This window comes from Mixophyes fleayi, chromosome 11 (assembly GCF_038048845.1).
Source record: "Mixophyes fleayi isolate aMixFle1 chromosome 11, aMixFle1.hap1, whole genome shotgun sequence".
In the NCBI taxonomy this organism is placed as follows: domain Eukaryota; kingdom Metazoa; phylum Chordata; class Amphibia; order Anura; family Limnodynastidae; genus Mixophyes; species Mixophyes fleayi.
Window position 1 is genome coordinate 51,887,203 of NC_134412.1, and position 11,673 is coordinate 51,898,875.

Below are 11,673 nucleotides of genomic sequence, written 5' to 3' on the forward strand. Positions count from 1 at the left end.
GGCCTCCATCCATGACCTCTTCATCTCCAACTCTCTAAATCTTCTTGCCATCACTGAAACCTGGCTTACTTCTTCTGACACTGCCTCACCTGCCGCCCTCTCCTATGGGGGCCTCTCCTTCACCCACTCCACCAGACCGGATGAGCGTCCAGGAGGTGGAGTGGGTCTCCTCCTTTCCCCCAACTGCACTTTTCGGGTCATTCCCACTTTACCTTCCGTCTCCTTCTTTTCCTTTGAAGTACACTCCATCCAGCTCTTCTCCCCCATCCACCTCCGTGTCTCCGTCATCTACCGTCCCCCAGGCCCCTCCTCCCTTTTCCTTGACAACTTCGCTTCATGGCTCCCCCACTACCTTTCCTCTGACCTTCCCTCCATCATACTTGGTGAATTTAATATTCCTATTGACAACTGTTCTGACCCCGCCACCATCAAACTTCTCACCCTCTCCTCCTCCCTAGGCCTCACTCAGTGGACCTTTTCCCCACCCACTGTCTTGGTCACTCCCTTGACCTTGTCTTCTCTCACCTCTGTGATCTCTCTGACTTCTCCAACTCTCCCTTCCCACTCTCTGTCCACCATCTCCTCTCCTTCACTCTGTCCTCCTCCCCTGCCTCACCCAAAGCCACCCACACCAGGCGCAACCTTCACGCTATTGACCCTACCTCCTTCTCCTCCTCTCTTGAAACTCTCTTATCACCCCTTCCCTCCCTGGTCTGTCCTGACCAGGCGTCCTCCCTCTACAATCTCTCCCTCTCTACTGCCCTGGACGCTGTCGCCCCGGCCTCTACTGTCAGCAGACGTCGCATTATTCCCCAGCCCTGGCACTCAAAACTCACCCGCTTCCTCAAAAAGTGCTCTCGCACTGCTGAACGCCTCTGGAGGAAATCTCGTTCCCTGGCCGACTTCCTTCACTTTAAATTCATCCTCTCTTCTTTCTGCTCCGCCCTCTCCCTCGCCAAATAATCCTTCTTTAAGTCCCTCATTTCTTCTCAGTCCTCCAATCCCCGCTGCCTCTTTGCCACCTTCAACTCCCTACTCTCCCCCCCCACCCCCTTCTGTCCCATCTTCCCTGTCCGCTTCTGACTTTGCCACCTTTTTCTCTTCCAAAATTGAGGCCATCAGACTGAACATCTCCTCCTCCCCTTCTCCCGCCTCCCTCTTCGCTTCACCCCCCACCAACACCCAACTCTGGTGCTCCTTCGGCCCTACAACAGGTGAAGAAGTTCGCTCTCTCATTCTTTCCTCTCCACCCTCTACCTGCCCTCTCGATCCAATCCCCTCTCACCTCCTTCGCTTTCTTTCTCCCACTGCCTGCTCTTACCTCGCACACATTTTCAACCTATCACTCTCCTTTGGTGTAGTACCCCTCTCATTTAAACATGCTCTCATCTCTCCTATCCGCAAGAAACCCAATCTCGACCCCACATCTCCTTTGCCAACTATCGCCCTATCTCTCTTCTCCCCTATGCCTCTAAATTACTTGAGCGAATTGTCTGCAGCCGCCTAACCAGGCACCTCTCGGACAATTCCCTCCTTGACCCTCTTCAATACGGCTACCGCCTCCTCCACTCTACCGAAACTGCCCTGGCCAAGGTTACTAATGATCTCCTATCGGCCAAATCCAAGGGTCATTTCTCCCTACTCATCCTCCTTGACCTTTCCGCAGCCTTTGACACTGTGGATCACCCCCTCCTGCTGCAAACTCTTCTCTCTCTCGGCCTCTCTGGTTCTGTCCACGCCTGGTTCACCTCATACCTCGCTAACCGCTCCTTCTCTGTATCCATGTCTGGTTCTTCCTCCTCCCCCTACCCTCTCGCTGTAGGAGTCCCACAGGGCTCCGTTCTCGGCCCTCTACTCTTTTCGCTCTATACTTCCTTCCTTGGTGCTCTCATCTCCTCCTTTGGCCTTCAGTATCACCTTTATGCTGATGACATTCAACTTTACATCTCTTCACCTGATCTTTCCTCCACGCTCCTCGCTCAGGTATCTGACTGCCTCTCCGCCATCTCCTCCTGGATGTCGGAGCGCTTTCTCAAAATCAACATTTCCAAAACTGAACTCATTGTCTTTCCTCCTCCCAGCCTCCCATCCCACCATGACCTCTCTATTGTCGTTAACAACACTACCATCTCCTCTGTCACCCAACTCCGCTGCTTGGGTGTCACCCTTGACTCTTCTCTCTTTTGCCCCCCACATTCATTCTCTTGCCCAAGCCTGTCACTTCCAACTACGCAACATCGCCCGCATCCGTCCCTTTCTCTCTCAGGAGGCCACCAAAACCATCATACATGCACTCATCATCTCCCGCCTGGATTACTGCAACCTCCTCCTCACCGGCCTCCCCCACTCCCGTCTCTCCCCCCTCCGCTCTATACTCGATGCGGCCGCAAGACTCATCTACCTCTCACGCCGCTCCTCCTCTGCCTCCCCTCTCTGCCCTGCCCTACACTGGCTCCCCCTCCCCTACAGAATTCTTTTCAAACTCCTCACCACAACTTACAAGGCTCTCTCCCACTCTACTGCTCCTTATATCTCTAACCTCCTCTCCATTCACACTCCCACCCGCTCCCTGCGCTCGGCCAATGACCGCCGTCTCTCCTCCACTCTGATCACCTCTTCCCATTCCAGAATCCAGGACTTTTCCCGTGCAGCCCCCCTTCACTGGAATGACCTCCCTCGCTCCATCCGCCTCTCTCCTATTCTGTGATCCTTCAAACATGCACTCAAAACTCACCTCTTTCTCAAAGCCTACCAACCATCCACTTAACCACCCCCATCTCCTCCGCTCATTCTCCCCTCTCTCCCATTCCCTCAACTGGCTCCTCTTGTGTCTGGTCTGTTTAACCCTCCCTTAGGATGTAAGCTCACATGAGCAGGGCCCTCTTCTCTCCTGTCTCCTTACCCGTTCTTCTGCTCCGTGTCTATTGCATCTGCCTGCCTGGAGTTTCTGAAGTATTGGTACTTTTGTTTATTGTTCTGTACTGTTATACCCTGTATAGTCTACTGTTTGTACTATGTGCAGCGCTGCGGAAACCTTGTGGCACCTAACAAATAAATGATAATAATAATAATAATTTGAAGTGATGTCAGGTGCTAATGTTTGAAACTAAACTGTTCTTGTAGTCAATTCATAAGCCATAAATCTGTGGAACTGGATAGTCAGTATATAAGCAGAAACTATTATAGCAGAGCTGGCCACACTGTTAGAAAATGCTGGCATTGCTGTTTTTAGATATAGCACATACATAGTTACTAACATAGATACAGTAATAGTGAATAATTGGAGAACTCAGAATCATAATCGGGAAGAGTCCAAGGGTCTGGTATATGATGTAACATCAGGAGCAATGGTGTCTCTAGATACGCTGGCAGGCACACAATCACCTGGCAACCTGGCGGTCAGTACACCGGGTTAATGTAGTGTGTGAGGTGCACCCGGCACCAATGATGAGGCCATCACTGGGACTGTAAAAGAGCTTCCCTAGCAGTCAGATCAGAACATGCTGCCGAGCAGACCACGTAAACTCGCATCCCCAGGCTGCAAGCCAATCACTAAAATGTGAGTGACCTATACTTCATGGAAAGATGTTTGAAATTATAGGCTTTGAGCGAACCCTATATAACCATGGCTGCCCAGGGTTTGAACCAAGGTTGCTGCTGTACATGACAGTTATATTACATGGGTGCCAAAAAGCAAACATGTTTTCCTGGAATTGTAAAAGAATGGCATGAATGAAATATTGATGCTGCTGTGGTTAAACAATAATTTCTTTTTTTATCAGGGCGATGTTGGCCTGGCTATGGGAAAACTGTATGGGAATGATTTCAGCCAAACAACGATATCACGATTTGAAGCTCTTAACTTGAGCTTCAAAAACATGTGCAAGCTGAAACCCCTATTGGAAAAGTGGCTAAGTGATGCAGGTAACAATTATGCTGATATATCTGCAAATTACATAAATGTACACTACTATTATACTGTACAAAAAATGGCTATCTTGAGGTCCGCTATATAAAGGCATTCCTCTGCAGAATCAAGATCCACAAATTCAATACCAGAATTAAATTCATTTAATTATTTAAAACGTTTCTTCATCCAAAAAGTAGATTCCATTATTTAGGGACTGATCCATCAAGGAATGCAAAGCGAACGCAGTTTGCATTTTTTTTTTGTAACTAATGGAAATTGCATGCTAGTACGCCCGTATTCAAGTACAAGTAGATATGAAGAAATGTTTCCATTAGAATATGGACATAAGCACACTCTAGCTATACGGCACGTGCCATATGCAGACAGACACAACACACTGCAGGATACGCACTATGCATATGTGCAATATAAAGTCCCATCAGAACGCACAGAAAAATAAAATCAAAATAAAATTTAACACCAGTTAATATTATAATCATTAATAAAAATACATTTAATTTTTATTATTTTTTTAACATGAAATACATGTCAGGATGTTCTTAATTTCTACTATACATTAAACTTGAATTGCATGCATTTGCATTCGCTAGCATTTCTGAGCATGTGCAGATCAATTACACGCAAAACTCTGCACTCAACGGGACTTACGTTCTTTAATGAAATTTGATTAAACATTTTATTCTTATACTTTTTAGAATCTGCACCATCAGATTCTGCTCTAACACCCAATACTACATATCCACAATTAAGCGAATTGTTTGGGCGTAAAAGGAAGAAAAGGACAAGTATTGAAACTAACATACGTCTGACTTTGGAGAAAAGGTTTCAAGAAGTAAGAGTAATGTTTTATTTTGTCCCTATGTATTTACTATGTATGTCATTACTTGTTAGTGAGCCTGGTTTACACATACATGGTCAATTAACTCTTGCAGAACCCCAAGCCAAGTTCTGAGGAGATCAGCATGATAGCAGAGCAGCTTGCAATGGAGAAAGAAGTGGTGCGAGTTTGGTTTTGTAATAGACGCCAGAAAGAGAAACGAATCAACTGCCCAATTAATTTGCCACTGAAGTCTCCAATCTACAACTCAAGAATGGTGAGATTTTCAGTCTAATACAGCACATTTAGTCTATTTATCAATCTAAATAAATTATATATATATATATATATATAATATCTTGATGATTTAAGTAAGATATTCTATTAACAATTATGACTTTTTTTGTACAAGATGTCCAGTTCATTGGGGTCTCTGGCTATTACTCCAGTGCACAGCACAATGACAAGCACAGGTAAGAAGATGGAAATGTTAACTAATCTTTTTTTTTTTTTTTTTATGTGAATAATGGTGTACTGCCAAACCTTTAATTCTTAATAAATGGCCACCCAACAAAATGTTGATCCATTAAGAAAAGACATTGTGCAGCATTTCCAAATGTAAATATAAAAGGTGCCATACATTGACAGAACTTGAGATATTAGACATATTATTTACATTACTTTTTACACGTGCTATACAGCTGAGTGCAATCAATTCTTCTCTATCATAAGCCATACCAGACTCAGAGAGGGTGGCTGCAGTGTCCTTAACTAGACAATAGTCAGTGTCCCTCAAGGCTTATGGAAAACCTGACCATACTATCCCCCAACATTCACTCATTCAAGCACTTTCTCAAAACCTATATCTTCACTATAACCTCTCCTAGCTCTGCCTGACAGTACTGCCTTTGGCTGCACTACCAGCTACAGTCCCAATTGTGAAAAATGGAAAAAATCTTGTCCCAAGATTATTCTCCTTCTCATTAAATAGCTTAGCAGTGCTCTTCATGGCGATTGTGGGAGTAAGCACTTTGTAATTATGGGACTGATTCATTAAGGAAAGTTAAGTAAAACAATTGAGTAAGTAGTCTCCTGGACAAAACCATGTTACAATGCAAGGATTGCAAATTAGTTTTCTATTCTATTTTTAAATTTCAGTGTACAAATGAGCTATCAGTATTTGTGTGCTACATGGAAAAACTGACAGTATTTAACTTATGTGCAAAATAGAAAATTAATTTGCACCCCTTGCATTGTAACATGGTTTTGTCCAGGAGACTACTTACTCAATTGTTTTACTTAACTTTCCTTAATGAATCAGCCCCTATGTCTGTATGTATGACATAATCAAATCCTAATACACAGCATCTAACCAGTTTAACAGATGTCTGTTCATCACAATAGCAAACTAGCCGAAGGTGAAACTGAAATAATGAAAGTTGGGAGATACAGGTTGAGCTATTAAAAAAGAGAGTTACCAGGCTATGAGTAATGTAAAATGTACAATAACAACATGTGGCAACAATGTTGGATTTTGGCAGAATGTAAATATAGATGAATTGTAATATGCGTGGATAGAATGTCTGTATTAATTAACTCTTACATTACAGTGACTTCATCGTGTTCCCCTGGAAACTCCAGTAGACCATCCTCGCCAAACTCGGGTCTCCACTCCAGCAGTCCTGGACTCTCTCTAAACAGTTCCAAGCCCAATGTCAATGCCTCCAGCTACAGTTCATCTGGGTGAGGATATTTTGCCTATCTTTCTACAACCATGCTCGATCTGGGAGATGTAGTTCATACTTGCCAACATTTAAAAAAAATTCCGGGAGCTGCTAGTATGAGGTAGGCGTGTAGGGGGCGGGGCCCGAAAATCGTGTCATTTAGCCCCGCCCCCGTTACGTAATGACGCAAATTGCGACATTTTACAGTGGGGGTGGGGCCAAACACTGCGATTCCCGGTGAATCGCGGCGTTTGAACTGTATTCTGCCCGCTTCTGGGCAGATCAGGGAGATTGCCACTCTCTCGGGAGTCCGGGAGACTCACGCAAAATGCGGGAGTCTCCCGGACGTTCCGGGAGAGTTGGCAAGTATGATGTAGTTAAGCACAGTTAAAAGTATCTTATGCTTTTTTATCATTAGCTTAGCTGATATGTATTTATGATAAAGATATGTTGACATTTTCTATGACTAGAACAGCATTCCAGTTATAAAGTATAAATATAGTAGAGTAGTATTGCTTTTCAGGATATAGTAATACAAAATTAGTATATATTCATAATTTTAGACCAGTAAAAAAAATTATTACGTTTTCAAAGAGAGGAGTGAAACTAAACTAAAAGTTTCTTCACATACTGCCATATTGGCAAGGGCACTGTATGAGCAAGACTAGAGTGTGCAAGGTAAAAGGAGGTTCGGTACGCAGACATGGTTAACTTATTTACTTGCAGGTGTGTACTAAACACTCATACCTATGACCACTTTCCAGTGCCGTAACTAGACATTTCAGTCCCCTGGGTGAGACAGGGCACCGGCGCCCCCCATCGAACTGGGAGTGACATTTGCCAAGTGGGTGTGGCCAACCTAATGTGGGGGTGTGGCTAGCACTTTACTGAAAGAATTCTGCTACACATATTTGCAAGTGCATTATATATATATCTATCAGAGCCGGATTTACACCTCATGGGGCCCTAGGCAAGATATTGGTTTGGGCCCTCCCCCCTTCACACACACAGTGGCACCTCACACACACAGAGGCCCCTCACATACACATAATACACACACACACACAGTGGCCCCTCACATACACATGATACACACACACAGTGGCACCTCACATACACATAATACACTCACATAGTGGCCCCTCACATACACATAATACACACACACAGTGGCCCCTCACATACACATAATACACACACACAGTAGCCCCTCACATACACATAATACACACACACAGTAGCCCCTCACATACACATCATACACACACACAGTGGCCCCTGACATACACATAATACACTCACACAGTGGCCCCACACACACATAATACACTCACACAGTGGCCCCTCACACACACACACATAATACACACACATAGTGGCCCCTCACACTCACATAATACACACACACAGTGGCCCCTCACATACACATCATACACACACACAGTGGCCCCTGACATACACATAATACACTCACACAGTGGCCCCTCACACTCACATAATACACACACACAGTGGCCCCTCACACACACACATAATACACACACACACACACACACAAAGGCCCCTCACACTCACATAATACACACACACAGTGGCCCCTCACACTCACATAATACACACACACAGTGGCCCCTCACATACATACACACACACACACACACACACACAGTGGCCCCTCACATACACACACAGTGGCCCCTCACACACACATAATACACACACAATGGCCCCTCACACACACATAATACACACACAGTGGCCCCTCACACACACATCATACACACACAGTGGCCCCTCACACACACATAATACACACACTCAGTGGCCCCTCACACACACATAATACACACACAGTGGCCCCTCACATACACATAATACACACACACACACACAGTGGCCCCTCACATACACACACATAGTGGCCCCTCACACACACACAATACACACACACACAATGGTCCCTCACACACACATAATACACACACACACAGTGGCCCCTCACATACACACACACAGTGGCCCCTCACACATACACACAATGGCCCCTCACACACATAATACACACACACAGTGGCCCCTCACACACACACATCATACACACACACACACACACACAGTGGCCCCTCACACACATAATACACACACAGAGTGGCCCCTCACATACACATCATACACACACACACACAGTGGCCCCTCACATACACATCATACACACACAGTGGCCCCTCACACACACATAATACATGCACACACAGTGGCCCCTCACATACACACACAGTGGCCCCTCACACACACATAATACACACACACAGTGGCCCCTCACACACACATAATACACACACACAGTGGCCCCTCACATACACATCCTCACACACATAATACACACACACACACAGTGGCCCCTCACATACACATAATATATATATACACACACAAGCAATATATAACAACCCCCGACCCCAAACTTACCTTTTTTTGAGCTGCGCAGTCTTCCCTCTCTTCACACATGGGACGGCACCTGTCATGTGGTGCACGTCCCATGTGACATAGAGCAGGCCAAACAGAGGAGAGAGGGAGGAGACCAGCCACCACACTAGCCCCTCCCCCCTCTTGCGGCACCCGTCCACCCCCCCCCCCTTGCCGTTAGTCGGGGGAGGGGCCACAATTTTTATTTATTTATTTTTTAATTTTTTTTTACTATGTGCCAAAGAGGGGAAGGTGCTGCGCCCCCCTCTGGCTTGAGCCCTGGGCAAAGGTACCGCCCGCACCACCCTAGTTACGGCTCTGCCACTTTCTTTTAGCTAGCTCCATGACAGGACTCAGACTAGACATAATGGAGCGGTTACTCTAAGATGATGATAAAAATATCGTATTTACAATGATATGTCAAGCAGATCAAAATGTATATATATATAGCTCTGCACCAATGGCACATGTGTCAGGCATATACCCAGATATACAACCAGGTCATAAGCATGAGAAAAATTTGCTAACATTTGTTTTGATAGTGAAAAATGCATTCACTATTAGGTTTGATTTAGATTAAAAAAACCTCTATAATACATCAGGGGGTAAATGTATCAAGGTGAGATTTTGCAAATCCAGCGATTTTCTCAGGAGAGTTGAAAATCACAGATGTATGAACATGAGATCTCATGCAAAATCACTAGAGTTGTGTTTCTGTCAAAATCGCTATTTCCAAAACCGATAGAGATCAAACTTCTGACTGTTTGCCACTCTAGCTATGCAAGTCTCAAATGTATGAAGCTGTGATTAAGCAAACTCTCCTAAGTTTACTTTAAAAATCACTAGATACAACACGCTATCTATGTAGGAAGAGCCCTAGTGCTTTCAGCACTGGGCTGGGTGTCCCTAGAGGGGGGGCCTGCTCGTTTTTTTCAGCGGACCCCACTCCCTAGGGAATCCAGCCCAGCACTGAACAGCCTCGGGTTGGTTTTTCATTATGGCAGGGGGACCCCTGCCGTGCGTCCCCCTGCTATAGTAACACCCACCCAGGCTGGTTTGCCTAATGCTGGTTGTATGAAAATCGGGGGGACCATACACAAAAAATTTCCCCGATTTTCACGCAAACAGCAGTAGGCTGGCAGCACTAGGGTTAATAATGGTAGGACGGGGGGACCCCACGCTTTTTTTAAAAAAAACTTAAATCTATTTTTAAATGATTGACAGCTGCCGGAGCTTCGCCTGTGTAAGCAAAACAGTGTAACAGTGATGTGTTTACTAAACACACAGAAAACACAGGAGAGTTAGCTAAACACGGGAGTGTTTGACATTGCAGCAAATCGCCAGAGATGATCAGCAAGTTTTAAGATCAGAGTAAAAATCGCAGTTTAATACATCTGGCAACTTGGGGACTAAAGTCGCAGGTTATCACCCGCGATTTGCCGCAATTTTAAAACGCTGATAAAATCTTGATACATTTATACCCAGGTATCATCTTCCTTCTTGTGTGTGAATAAAATTAACAAAAGATGAAATCTAGAATATGCCAACCTTATCATATTATAGGCATGAGCAATGAAGAAATCAATGAGGAGTTGCCTCAGATCGCAATTACGTAATCACGCCATTACTGTACTGGGATTGTATTTGCTTTTCCTCCCCTATTCTACCTCCGCAGCTGTACGCCCAACTTAGCATGAGCCCCAAAGTAATTATGTCACAGTATTCTTAGAAGATGTACTGTTTGGGAGGGAGGAGAAAATAAAATTGTAATATTAAACTATCTGTTTTTTTCTTTTTATGAATTATTTTCAGACCATGGTATCGATGGAATCATCCAACATACCTCCACTGAGAAACCTGTTCCAGCTCATACATAATGCTGGTTTGCTTAACCAGGTACTTAGAGCGCATCCCTTAATACAATATCACTGCCACCAGTAGACTGAGGTATCCAATGGACTGAAAGCTACAGACTTTTTCTGCAAAACAATCAGTTTGGAAACATTTAAATGAAGAAGATGTACCAAAGCCTGTGCACAGGATTTTTTTTGTTCTTCAGTTGATGGCCCTACTAGAAAAGTAGTGTGCATCGCAAGATATCATTCTTTTGATCTGTCTTTGATCCTCCTGTATCTGTTTTGTGACAAATTAGTACCACCACTGCAATACATTTTTTGATGTTTAAAAAAATGGAATATACTTACTCTTTTCTCATCCCGACATAGAAACTGATTACCCTTTTTTTTGTTTGTGGGGAAGTTTGTGCACACTAAATTATTTAAACTTGTAAATATTCTCCTTGTTGTTTTTACATGACTTTGTGATTTTTACCTTTGCATTGTAATTCAGAAGAACACAAAACCTGAACTTTGCTGAATGATGTGTTCAATTTATTTTAAAATATGCATTATAAATGATACATGTAAAGATGTAGATGCATCTAACATTATTTCACACACTGTTTTTGCAATTACTGGTGTGTAATTGAAGATGAAGATGTCAGATTATAGAGCAAATGCTGCTTTAATAAATAAAATGCCTGATATGCGATGTTACATCTCCATGTTCATACATAGGTTACAGAGTTATGATCCACCTTTAATAGATGATTTTTGTATACTTATTGTTGCTTATATTGTATTATTACAGATATTTAACAGATGTTTTGAAAGCTCCACAATTTCGATAGTCAACCACCTATATCTGCTAATTTGAAGACATCTTTTTCTAAACAA

General features: G+C 44.0%; 1 protein-coding gene across 4 annotated transcripts in view; it reads left to right on the plus strand.

The window, feature by feature from the left end:
- The window catches only part of POU2F3 (POU class 2 homeobox 3), a 128,872-nt gene extending 117,772 nt beyond the window's left edge, over nt 1-11,100 (plus strand). For all 4 annotated transcript variants that reach the window (XM_075191265.1, XM_075191268.1, XM_075191267.1 and 1 more), the window contains 6 exons: nt 3,783-3,924; nt 4,627-4,763; nt 4,864-5,025; nt 5,161-5,221; nt 6,359-6,491; nt 10,751-11,100. In XM_075191265.1, coding sequence (XP_075047366.1) covers nt 3,783-3,924; nt 4,627-4,763; nt 4,864-5,025; nt 5,161-5,221; nt 6,359-6,491; nt 10,751-10,790 — 675 coding nt within the window. In that variant the 3' untranslated portion in view covers nt 10,791-11,100. The remainder of the gene's footprint in view (nt 1-3,782; nt 3,925-4,626; nt 4,764-4,863; nt 5,026-5,160; nt 5,222-6,358; nt 6,492-10,750) is intronic.
- The last annotated feature ends 573 nt before the right edge of the window (nt 11,101-11,673 follow it).